Source organism: Octopus sinensis, linkage group LG21, assembly GCF_006345805.1.
Source record: "Octopus sinensis linkage group LG21, ASM634580v1, whole genome shotgun sequence".
In the NCBI taxonomy this organism is placed as follows: Eukaryota; Metazoa; Mollusca; class Cephalopoda; order Octopoda; family Octopodidae; genus Octopus; species Octopus sinensis.
In genome coordinates, this window is record NC_043017.1 from 19,073,153 (window position 1) to 19,085,218 (window position 12,066).

General features: G+C 37.3%; 1 protein-coding gene across 1 annotated transcript in view; it reads right to left on the reverse strand.

The window, feature by feature from the left end:
• The window catches only part of LOC115222803 (manganese-transporting ATPase 13A1), a 38,340-nt gene that overhangs the window by 21,259 nt on the left and 5,015 nt on the right, over positions 1-12,066 (reverse strand). Inside the window, exons 2-8 of the mRNA XM_029793107.2 lie at positions 8,988-9,077; positions 7,556-7,621; positions 6,305-6,492; positions 4,773-5,001; positions 3,793-3,862; positions 2,362-2,468; positions 554-686 (exon numbers count right to left, since the gene is read on the reverse strand). Coding sequence (XP_029648967.1) covers positions 554-686; positions 2,362-2,468; positions 3,793-3,862; positions 4,773-5,001; positions 6,305-6,492; positions 7,556-7,621; positions 8,988-9,077 — 883 coding nt within the window. The remainder of the gene's footprint in view (positions 1-553; positions 687-2,361; positions 2,469-3,792; positions 3,863-4,772; positions 5,002-6,304; positions 6,493-7,555; positions 7,622-8,987; positions 9,078-12,066) is intronic.

The following is a 12,066-nucleotide window of genomic DNA, read 5'->3' on the forward strand; positions in this document are numbered from 1 at the left end:
CACACAGACAGGGAGTGAAAGGGAGAGAGAGAGAGGCTGAGATCAAGAGAGAGAGAGAGAGAGATGTTACAATTTATCAATTGAACACAAATGACATAAACACTTACACACATATGCATCATCATTTAAAGTTTGTTTTCTATGTTGGCATGGGTTGGACAGCCTGACAGGAACTGGTAAACCAGAGGCCTTCAGCAGGCACCAATTGTATATTTTGCAATGGTTCTATTAATGCTAACCACTTTACAGAATGTACTGAGTGCTTTTTATATGGTGCCAGCATGGGTGCTTTTTATGCGACGTTGGCACAGGTGCCTTTTTACATGGCTCTGGCATGGATGCCTTTTCATGGTGCCGGCCACATGAGAGAGAGAGGCAAGGAGAAGGAAGGATAGAGAATGAGAGAAAAATTAAAACATCTGACGCCAAATAAGTCAGCATTGAATTGGCGGCACCAAAATGGCTGAGCCAAAACGTCTCATACTCCACTGAAATGAGACCAACATTAACTTATATAAAAGCTAGATATATAATTTATTGAAATGGTACGTACATTTTAGCCCAGCTGCTGTTTTACTTGGTGCTGAATGCTGTACAACCTTTGTCCCTCCGTACAAAACATGCAGCTGACCATCTGTCTCAATGTTGAAAACATGAGTGTGGTCAGTCAAATTTTCAACAGGTTCCTAGAAAGGAATAAAAAAAAAAAAAAAATGAGTAAATAAGAATGAATAAAAAAATATTAAATTTTGATTTTGATTAGCAATGAAGGGCAGAGGAGGAGAGAACCGAGAATGTTGGACAAAAAGAGAAATGTTATGCAGTATTTTGTTAACCCTTTCAATACTAACCCGGCCAAAACCAGCTCTGGCTTTGTAGCATAAATGTCTTGTTTTCATAAGTTTTTCATTAAAATATACCACCAAACCTTAGTCACAATTTATGATCCTAACACTAGCTGAATGATAACTAAGTTATTTTACTAAATTCTTTGTTATATTTACAATTAATTGAAAGAAACACAGAGCATCTCAAAGTGAATACGGTAACAAAAGGGTTAAGGTCTCTTATGTTTTGATTCAACCATTTAGCATTTAAACTGGCCATAACTTGCCCAAAATATTCTGTTTTATACTAAAACTGACCAGATCCAGCCTCTCACACCTACCCTACAATGCCGCACTAAAACTATGCAACCACATCATTGAAATTTTGAAACTTCAAGATGATGTAGGATTAATTCAAAGCAATGTGAATAAATAAGGATTACATTTGACAGAGTAATGTAAATGCTGAAGGGTTAATATTTCCCCGAAGTAACATTGCAGTTGTAGCAAGGTGGCAGAAACATTAGAGCACTGGAAAAAATGTTGTGTAGTATTTGTCCTGGCACTTTACATTCTGAGTTCAAATCCCACTGAGGTCAACTTTGACTTTTATATTTTTGGGGCTTGATAAAATATACTGGGATTAATGGTTAGTCCACATTACTTCGTAAAGAGCATAGGGTTAGTTTCCCAGTTTCTCTGGAATATATATATATATATATATATAAGTAAATATATGGATTTGAAAGCAGATGTTATTAAAATTCTTTTACTTTCGACATATGTTTGAAGAAAACATTGGTTTTATTCCAAAGGAACAAACGGTGTAAAATGCAATCATCTCATCAGACATTATAACAATTACGATGGCTGTATAACATCTGCGTTCAACTCCATTTATTTACTTATACTACACAAATTACTGCACATTAACCCGGAGTTTCTAACTTTGAATAGGTCTCTTCATCCGTGTTACTTGCGTGAATTTTGCTACCCTGGTAACTGTTTATTGAATTTTCCATGTTAATGGTAAACAAAGGATAATTCATTCATCCATTTATATATATATATATATATATATATATATATATATATATATATATATCAATGCTACTCACATGGCTTTGGTTATTCTGAAGCTATAGCAGGAAACACTTGCCCAAGTAAGTGACACTGAAACCAAATCCACATGGTTGGTGAAGCAAGTTCCTTAACCACACAGCCACATCTGCACTTATATATATATTGATGTATAGTCATATATTTGAAGGTGGGGTTTTCACTCCGTTACTGAGTCTTCCACTAAACACAGAATACTGACTGAGTGAAACCTCTGCTTCCAAAAATGAATAAACTTTACAAGACATATCTAATATCTTTGCTCCTCTTTGTCAATCCAGATGGAAGAGAGAGAGAGAGAGAGGAGAGAGAGAGAGAGAGAGAGAGAGAGAGAGAGAGAGAGAGGAGAGAGAGAGAGAGAGAGTGGCATTTAGTAATTGTAAAGAAAACAGCAGAGAATCATTAGATTACTCACTTTCATGACTGGTACTGACTCCCCAGTTAACATGGACTCATCAACAATACAAGGTCCACGTAACAGCAGTAAATCACAAGGTACAAGCTTTTCATCTTGAGTACGCCCTAAGAAAAAGAACAAAACAAAACAGAATGAGTCCTAGTTCATAAAGGTATACACTCTGCTGAATACCAGAGACTAATATATACACACATACATACATTATCATCATTGTCTTTAATGTCTACATTTCCATGCTCGCATGGTCTGATAGAATTCCTTGCCTGTTACTAGTCCTCAATTGTTTCCAGGTAACATAATATTTTTTCATGGAGAGACATGTTTTTCACAGAAGATTGGAAGCAAACACTGCTTGTATAAGGTAATGGGTACATACAACCATCACATGACATCAAGACAAAGGTAGACATACACACACACACACACACACACAACAGGGCTTCTTTCAGTTTCTGTCTACCAAATCCACTCACAAGGCTTTGGTTAGCCTGGGATTATTGTAGAATACAAAGTGCTGCACAATGGGACTGAACCGAAAACCACATGGCTGGGAAGCAAGCTTCTCAATTATACAATCACACCTGCATTTATACATACATATATATATATATATATATATATATATAGGTAACCAGTCCCTGTACTGAGGCTGACCAAAGGATTTTATTTTTAGATATATCTGGGGTACTTATATGTACTCATGATTTTTGCTTCGGCTTTTTTCCACGGGCGCATATAAGTATCTTATTTATATCCTTTCGTATTTTCTACTGAAGAGGAAAAAACCTATTATGAGATTAATTCCGAAATTGATTCAATATAGAAATAACGAACTTTTTAAAAAAATTCTATCAGCCGACTTTCCTTGTTTTCAGCTCTTCGTGTTTTTACCTGTAGTGAGTAAATAATATGTGTAAATTGACAATTTAAAAGTCTGTTATCAGCATATTGGCATAGAAATAATTTTCTTCAGCCCTTATTTATAAGTTGTATATATATATATATATATATTTGGAAACACAATGGCCCAGTGGTTAGGGCAGCGGACTCGCGGTTTCGATTCCCAGACCGGGCGTTGTGTGTGTTTATTGAGCGAAAACACCAAAAAGCTCCACGAAGCTCCGGCAGGGGGTGGTGATCCCTGCTGTACTCTTTCACCACTCTTTCTTCTGTTGGCCTGCTCACTTAGCCAGTGGGGTGGCGTCTTTCGAAGGCTAAAACAATGCGAACGCATTGTGACCAGCGATGTGTAGCAACATCTGATAGCCTGGTTGGTCACGGTGATATATATATATCATACACACATGCACATTCTATATACACATACACACGTACATGACAAAACAATGGGGTAGGTCAATTCAAGGCTGATCTGCAACTATTACAAGAACAATGACATACACAAAGACTACAATACAAATAACACACCTATGGACACGATGTCTCCAGGAAGAAGTTCATCACTGTAAATTCCACGCCAGCGCCTATTTCGGTAAACCTACCAAAGAATAACGGGAACTTTTATCAATGACAAAGACAAATGGTAATAAATTGTGAGAGATTATTAAATGGTAATTAGTAAATTGACTGTTAATATAATGTGGGAAACAGAAATTGTTATCAAGTAAAATTATATTTATAATGAGGTAAAAAATTATCTCAAATACTTAATTATTGTTATAAAAAAAAAAGGGAGGGGAGACAATTCCGCAACTTCAATTAATGCAAAATAGAATGTTGTGAGGAGTGAGTGTCATCTTTGGTAATACTTTTGTACTTGGTTCACTCATTAGATTGTGGCCATGCTGGAGCAGCTTATTTCTTTTTTTAAGCTTAGTATTTAATTTGATGATTTCTATTTACTGTACCAGTAAGTCACAGGGCACAAATGCCATCTTTTCCAGCAGTGACAAATGTAAAAACCAGGCAAACACATACACACATCATCATTTAATATCCATTTTCCATGCAGGCATGGGTTGGACGGTCTGACAGGAGGTGGCATGCTGGAGTGCTGCACCAGACTCCAATTGTCTGTTTTGTCATGGTTTCTATGGTTGGATGCCCTTCCTAATAATGCCAACCACTTTAGAATGTGTACTGGGTGCTTTTTATGTGGCACCAGTATGGGAACTTTTTACTTGGTACCAGCACAGCGCTTTTTACATGGAACCAGCACACACGCACAATACACAGTATACATACGTATATCCTAATTTGAAATTTGACTTTATTAATTTAAACTGTTTTAGGATTTATATAATTATTTTTTGTGGGATGGGGTGAATGAGGGTGAATTCATACTTGTTATATCAATAATTTGCTTTTCTTTGGACAATTATGTTTTTAGGTTTCATTCTTCATAGTTAAAAAGAAAAAAAAAATAACAACTGAATCATTCAATTTACCTGAATAATGTAAGGTTTGTTACCCATTTTCCGTATTTCAGTCATGTTGCGGAGTTGTTGTTGTACGAGAGTCGCTTCAAACGCAACCAACATGATTAAAGTGAAAAGACTGTAATACCAGTATTCTTCCAAACTCCACAGAGCAACTCCAAACACTTGGAAGATGAAGAACGGTGCTGTAGCTCTTTCTTGAAATAATTCCATGAATTTAGGTACAATCATTTCCATGCTACAATGTGAAAATAAATAAAAGAGAAGGTTCAGTTAGAAGCAGTAAAATAACTATTTATCTACATGTGGGCGAATGTATGCCGAATGCACTTTTGCTGAAGCCAAGAAGCCAAATGGACACAATAATAATAATACATTCCTATCTACATAGTTTAATTACCAATTCACCAAATTGGCACTTAAGATTTAACGAGATAACATTTTAATTTTTATGTCTTTTTGGTATCTTGTTCGTTCGGCAAAAGTGTATTCGGTATTTTTTATATAACTAATGGTAAATATTGATTTCTTAACATAGAGACAGGCATGGCTACATGGTTAAAACGTTCGCTTTGCAATCATGGGATTTCAAGTTCTGTCTTTGGCAATTGGCTTCTAGTATAGTCCTGGGCTGGCTATTGCTTTGTGAGTGAATTTGTCAGTAGATAAAAACTGTAAAAGGCCTGTTGCATGTGTATGTATGAAAGTGTGTGTCTTACATATATGTATATCTGTACATCTGATTCATCACCATCTCCATTGTTTTAAGTGCCTACTTCTCCATGCTCATGAGGGGTCAGACAAGAGTCCAAAGAAATTTTAACAGCCAGATGCCCTTCTTGCTATCAATGTCACCTGTTTCCAGTGGAGGTAATAATCTCCTGGTCCTTCAACCCCACGAGTGGCTCGGACATGTTTTATGTAGAGAACTGGAAACAAATGCCACATGTTGAATGAACTTATTGGTTGCAGTCTTCCGTGGAAACATTTCTGCTACTGGGAGCAATATTATCTTGCTTGGAATCAAGTGATGGATGACAACAGGAAGACCGTCTGGCTACAGGAAATCTGCCTCAATAAATCTTGTCTGATTCATGCAGCTACAGGAAAGTAGACACTACCATGATAGTGTGTGTGTGTGTGTGAGTGCATGTGTTGACCAAAGCCCTGTGAATAGATGTGGTAGACAGAAATTGAAAGAAGACCAGTGTGTGTGTGAGTATGCATGCCTTTGTGTTTGCCCCTCAACACTGCTTGACAACAGGTGTTGGTGTGTTTACACCCCTGCAGCTTAGCTGTTCAGCAAAACAGACTGATAAAATAAGTATCAGGCAAAAAAAAAAAAAAGGACTGGGGTCGATTCATTCAACTAAGATTTCATGAAGGTGGTCCCCTAGCATGGCTGCTGTCTAGTGACTGAAACAAGTAAAAGATAAAAGATGTGTAGTTTTGTCCAACCCACGCCAGCATGGAGAAAGTGACATCGTTAAATATGCAGACAAGTACACCCACTTTATTTCATTAATTGAGTAATAACTTACGTGTTCTTTCCATACTTGTATTCAGCTGCTTTAATTTCAACTTCATCAGGATAACCCTTCCATTCCAAAAACTGTTTAATACTCAAATCGACAGGGAAGTTGAGAGGCAGAAACTGTTTCTTCTCATCTGCACTGTAGACATACTTGGTTTTTTGAAACCAGAACCAAGCCTCTTTTTTTAAACTAACCTAAAAGACAAAAGAAACAAAACTTATTACATTGAATTTATGTCATCATCATTTTAACATCTATTTTTCAAGGATTGCATGAGTCAAATGGAATTCATTGAAGCAGATTTTCTACTCTCTGATGCCCTTCCATCATCTGTTTTTAAGTAAGGTAATATTTTCCCCATGGCAAGACATGGTTTCATGGAAGATTGGGAATTAGTGACACTGCTTGCATAACAGTGAATCACTGTTACAACTATCAAACAATATCAAGACATGGAAGCATAACCTCCGTCAACATACAGAGACTGACTGACACACATATGTATATACGACAAGCTTCTCTTCCTGTTTCTGTTTACCAAATCCCCTCAAAAGGCTTTCATTGGCCCAGGGCTATAATAGAAGAAACCTGCCCAAGGTGCCATGTAGTAGGACTGAACCTGGAACTCTCTGGTTGGGAAGTGAAGATAACCACACATGCCTACACTTATATAATATCTATACTCTTTTACTTGTTTCAGTGCTGGAGCACTGCCTTTAGTCAAACAAATCGACCCCAGGACTTATTCTTTGTAAACCCAGTACTTATTTTATCAGTCTCTTTTTGTCGAACCACTAAGTTATGGGGACTTAAACACACCAGCATTCGTTGTTGAGCGATGGTGGTGGGGGACAAACACAGACGCACAAACACATACACGTATATATATACATACATACATATATATATGATGGTCTTCTTTCAGTTTCCGTCTACCAAATCCACTCACAAGGCTTTGGTCGGCCTGAGGCTATAGTAGAAGACACTTGCAGTGGGACTGAACCCAGAACCATGTGGTTGGTAAGCTAGCTACTTACCACACAGCCACTCATGCACCTATATATTATTTACATCCATCTATTATATTATCTACATTACATTCATATAAACACTGCATGAATTTCATCGCACCAAAGTGTGTGTGAGAGAAAAGTAGGTAAAATAAATCTCTTCCCAAATAAGAGGAAATTAAATGGTTAAGGGGTCAAATGATAGAAAAGAAAAGAAATAGAATAAAAAAAAACAAATTGTAGTAACCTGTTTAAGATTTTCCTGGGAAGCTTCGCTGGAATTTGGGTCCAGAGGCTGGCCAGATGGTAATAACTGTAAAGAAACACATAAGTCTTTATGAGTGAAGATAAACTCCTATTTTGGTAGAGTCATGTAAATCAATTAGATAACCAACATTAGTGGGATAACATCTGTGAAATATCACTACCAGAAGTGTATTGTCAAATATGCATCAATAGAATCATATTTCATCACATGTTCACCATAGTTATTATTTTTAGGTCTGATTTCTCTATGCTGGCAGTATTTCAACAACACTTTCTTGAATCATATACCCTTCCTTTAATGAAACCTTAGATGTTTTTCAAAGTCTGATGTCTTATTTTCTTGTAGAACAGCACTGCCAATGTGCTTTCTAAATGGTATAAAGATGTACAATAAAAAAGAACAGGGTTCTTCATTCTCGCATATTTTTGTCTGGCACCCATGCTAGCATGATGTGGGGAAAGCACCTCTGCTGGTGTCACATATAAAGCATCTAGCCTCAGGAACCATGCCAAAACAGACAAATTGAATCCTAGAGAAGCTCTCTGGCTTGCCAGCTCCTGTTAAACTGTCTAACCGATGTTAGTATGGGAACAGATGATGATGGTAATGATTATTGTGGGTGCAGGCATGGCTAAATTGTTAAGAAGTTTGCTTTGCAACCATGAGATTTTGGTGTTTGGTACCCTAGTATGGCCATCTGCTACCAGAAAGTCACAAAAACTTGGGAATGAAAGCTGTCTACAATTTACATCATTATTATCATCACCATTTAATCATCTAACATTCTAATGAATCATATCTAGCCCAAATATTCTACCTGTTTTATTCACAAATTGGCCATATCCAACCTCTCACATCATCATCATCATTGTTCGACCGTGGTCGAGACAATGGAATTTACTATGTTACGCCAGACTTCACGGTCCATCATAGCATTACGGAGGTCCTGTTGCTGGATGCCTGTATCCCTGGAGATTACATCAGGGTAGGAGAGTGTGCGCCCTCTGGTATTGCGAGTAGATGGCTTCCAGAGGAGAAGAGTAGAAATTACTTCTTTTTCAGCTCTACAACAATGTCCAGCAAACTGGACTCTCCTACCTTTCACAAGAGATGACCAACCCGATAATGTCATTCTAAAAATAAACAATCACATCATTGAAATCTTGGAGCTACAAGTAAAATGTATGATTAATTCCAATCAATTTGAATAAATAAAACATTACATTTGATAAAGTAATCTGAATGCTAAAGGGTTTTAACATTTGTTTTCCATTCTGACCTGGGTTGGATGATTTGACAGGAGCCATTGAGCCAGAGGACTACACTAAGCTCCAAAGTCTTCTTTGGCACAGTTTCTACAGCTGGATGCCCTAAATGAAATTTGGTCATCAGAAGCTAAATTCATACTCACCGTTACATGATTTAATGTCACTAGTTCTGTTGAACCATTATTGGGAGTTGGTACGACCTTTATAAGAGAAGCTTTAAAAGGATCAGACACCTGAAAGTAGTCAAATAATGATAATAATAATAACAATAATAACAACAACAGTCAGGAGAAATTTAAGAGGCATTCTCAAATTTCTCAGCAAATGATATATTAAAAAAAAAGTAAATTCAACTGCCCGTGTATATAAACTGTTATAATCATAAACATACAGGAGTGGCTGTGTGGTATGTAGCTTGCTTACCAACCACATGGTTCCGGGTTCAGTCTCACTGCATGGCACCTTGGGCAAGTGTCTTCTATGATAGCCTTAGGCCAACCAAAGCCTTGTGAGTGGATTTGGTAAATGGATATCGAAAAGAAGCCCGTTGTATATATATATATATATACATATATATATGTGTGTGTTTGTCCCCCCATGATTGCTTGACAACCAATGTTGGTGTGTTTGCATCCCTGTAACTTAGCAGTTCAGCAAAAGAGATCGATAGAATAAGTACTAGGCTCACAAAGGATAAGTCCTGGGGTCAACTTGTTTGACTAAAGCCCATGATCAAAAGTATTTATGTTTGTGTATGATGGATTACATTGTCCAGACTATCTTTTCATTTTAGGTTGTGATGGTTGGGTGTAATTTCGTTGGCTGCTATTTCTAGATAGTCAAATTACTGTAAGCACCAGATTACCCTGCCAAATACAACACCTATTTTTTGACATTGTTTTGAATTAATCACCCATTATCTCATAGTTTCAAGATTTCAATGAAGTGATTGTTTAGTTTTCAAATGACATTGTAGGGTAGGTGTGAGAGCCTGGATCTGGTCCATTTGAAAATAAAACAGGTGAAATTTTTGAGTTGGATATGGCTTATCTAAATGCTAAAATGGCAAGGTATGTCAGAAGCAGCAGCTGTTGTGAATTAATGAAACCATTAACAGAAAACTAATGAAGATGACTCAAAAACACAGTGATAAAGAGTAATGGCGATAAAACATAAAATGTTATTTAACTGTGATCATAAATCAAATTTGCTGTCATAATACATAAATATACGTGTACATGTTTCTATACGTATGCTTAGGAGATTGGTTGAACAAAATGTCAGATAAATTGTGCCCTTAATCACATGCATGAAGGTGCATGATCTAGTAGTTAGAATGTTGGGTTTGTGATCATAATGTTTGTAGGTTCAAACATTACAACCAGATGACATGTTGAGTCCTTAGGTAAGGCGCGTAATTTCTCCAGTCTATTCAACTTGAAATGAGTCCCAGCTCAGTACTGAAGGGGACCCACCCAACTCTTCTTTCCCCTACCCCAACTACTGCTGGATCAAAAGTGGTGGAGCTGAGACGGTGCCTGTTTATCTGCTCGTGGCTACATAGGCACCTGAAAGATTAGTGAAAACATGCTACAAGCCCTACCACAAGGTCCAGTCCTTGTTGTGATATGGCAGCTTATGTGTCTCAAGGACCCTGAGAATTATGCCAGTGACACACACAAATGAAAGACATACCTATTTCTAGACAAAGTATTTGGTAATAGCACGAAAAAAACCTGACCTTTCATGCTGCTATTTTTATTCCCCATGAAATCACCCAAAGTCTCAGTTCTAAATTGGGCATTCTTCCAAAACACCACCAGGTAGCAGTTGGAATCCCGAAGAGCAAAAGATATTCCTTCTTGAGATATATTAAATGGCTACTTGGTGTACTAGAAATAGCAATCAAATCTGCCTCAAATCACACTTGATGGTCAAACTGGAATGTCTTTGATTATAGTTATGGTGAATCAGTGAACTAGAACTAAACAACCACCAGTCATCATTTTTGTTACCACCTCACAAGCATCAATACCACTAACATGAACCACTGAGAAAGCGTCAATGTGACCACTATGATGTGCTAGAAATGGCAGTCAAATGCACCTGAAATGACACCCTCCTGGTATAAATAAAGGCTAGATTGTACAATGTAGTCCCAAATATACATAAAGATGGAACTCCACTGCAGGATATCTGAGGAAAATAATCAAAGTAACACCATATACTTCATGATGACAGTATTAATATAGAAACTTTTCACTTTTTTTAAAGCTGGAAATGATGAGGTATCAGTAATGCTTATGGATGAAAGCTCAACTATAAATGCAAACAAAATATATGTATACGCAGGAGTGGCTGTGTGGTAAGTAGCTTGCTAACCAACCACATGGTTCCGGGTTCAGTCCCACTGCGTGGCATCTTGGGAAAGCGTCTTCTGCTATAGCCCTGGGCTGACCAATGCCTTGTGAGTGGATTTGGTAGACAGAAACTGAAAGAAGCCTGTGGTATATATGTATATATATATATATGTGTGTGTCCTCCTAGCATTGCTTGACAACCGATGCTGGTGTGTTTACGTCCCCATCACTTAGTGGTTCGGCAAAAGAGACCGACAGAATAAGTACTGGGCTTACAAAGAATAAATCCGGGGTCGATTTGCTCGACTAAAGGCGGTGCTCCAGCATGGTCGCAGTCAAATGACTGAAACAAGTAAAAGAGTAAAGAGTAAATACACTCAAAAATATACGTACACACCTATAAGTATATTTATACACTTATAGCATAGAAGCATGGTTGTCAGGTTAAGAAGTTTGGTTCCAAATGTAACCAATTAGCCAGAGATGATTTTTAAAATGCTCTCACAAATGAGAATACTAAAGATGAACCCAACTGCTCTAAAAAATTAAGTAAAAAAAAAACAGGAAAAATAATCCAGAATCCAGGTCCGGCAATTGATCGATCCCAAAATCTAATCAGTTTGTGCCAGTCACGATGCCAAATATCCCTGCAAGTTTCAGCTGAATCCATTCAGTGGTTCTCGAGATATCTTGTCCACGAACAAACAAAAAAAAACGACTGAAAACAATACCTCCATCTTAGCAAAGGCAGAGCTAATTAGATTTAGATGAACTGAAAGAGTACAATAACAAAACGGTTACTACTCAGATTACTGTCATTCTTTGGAGGTGTGATTCCAGAAGTATGAGTGACATGTATGTT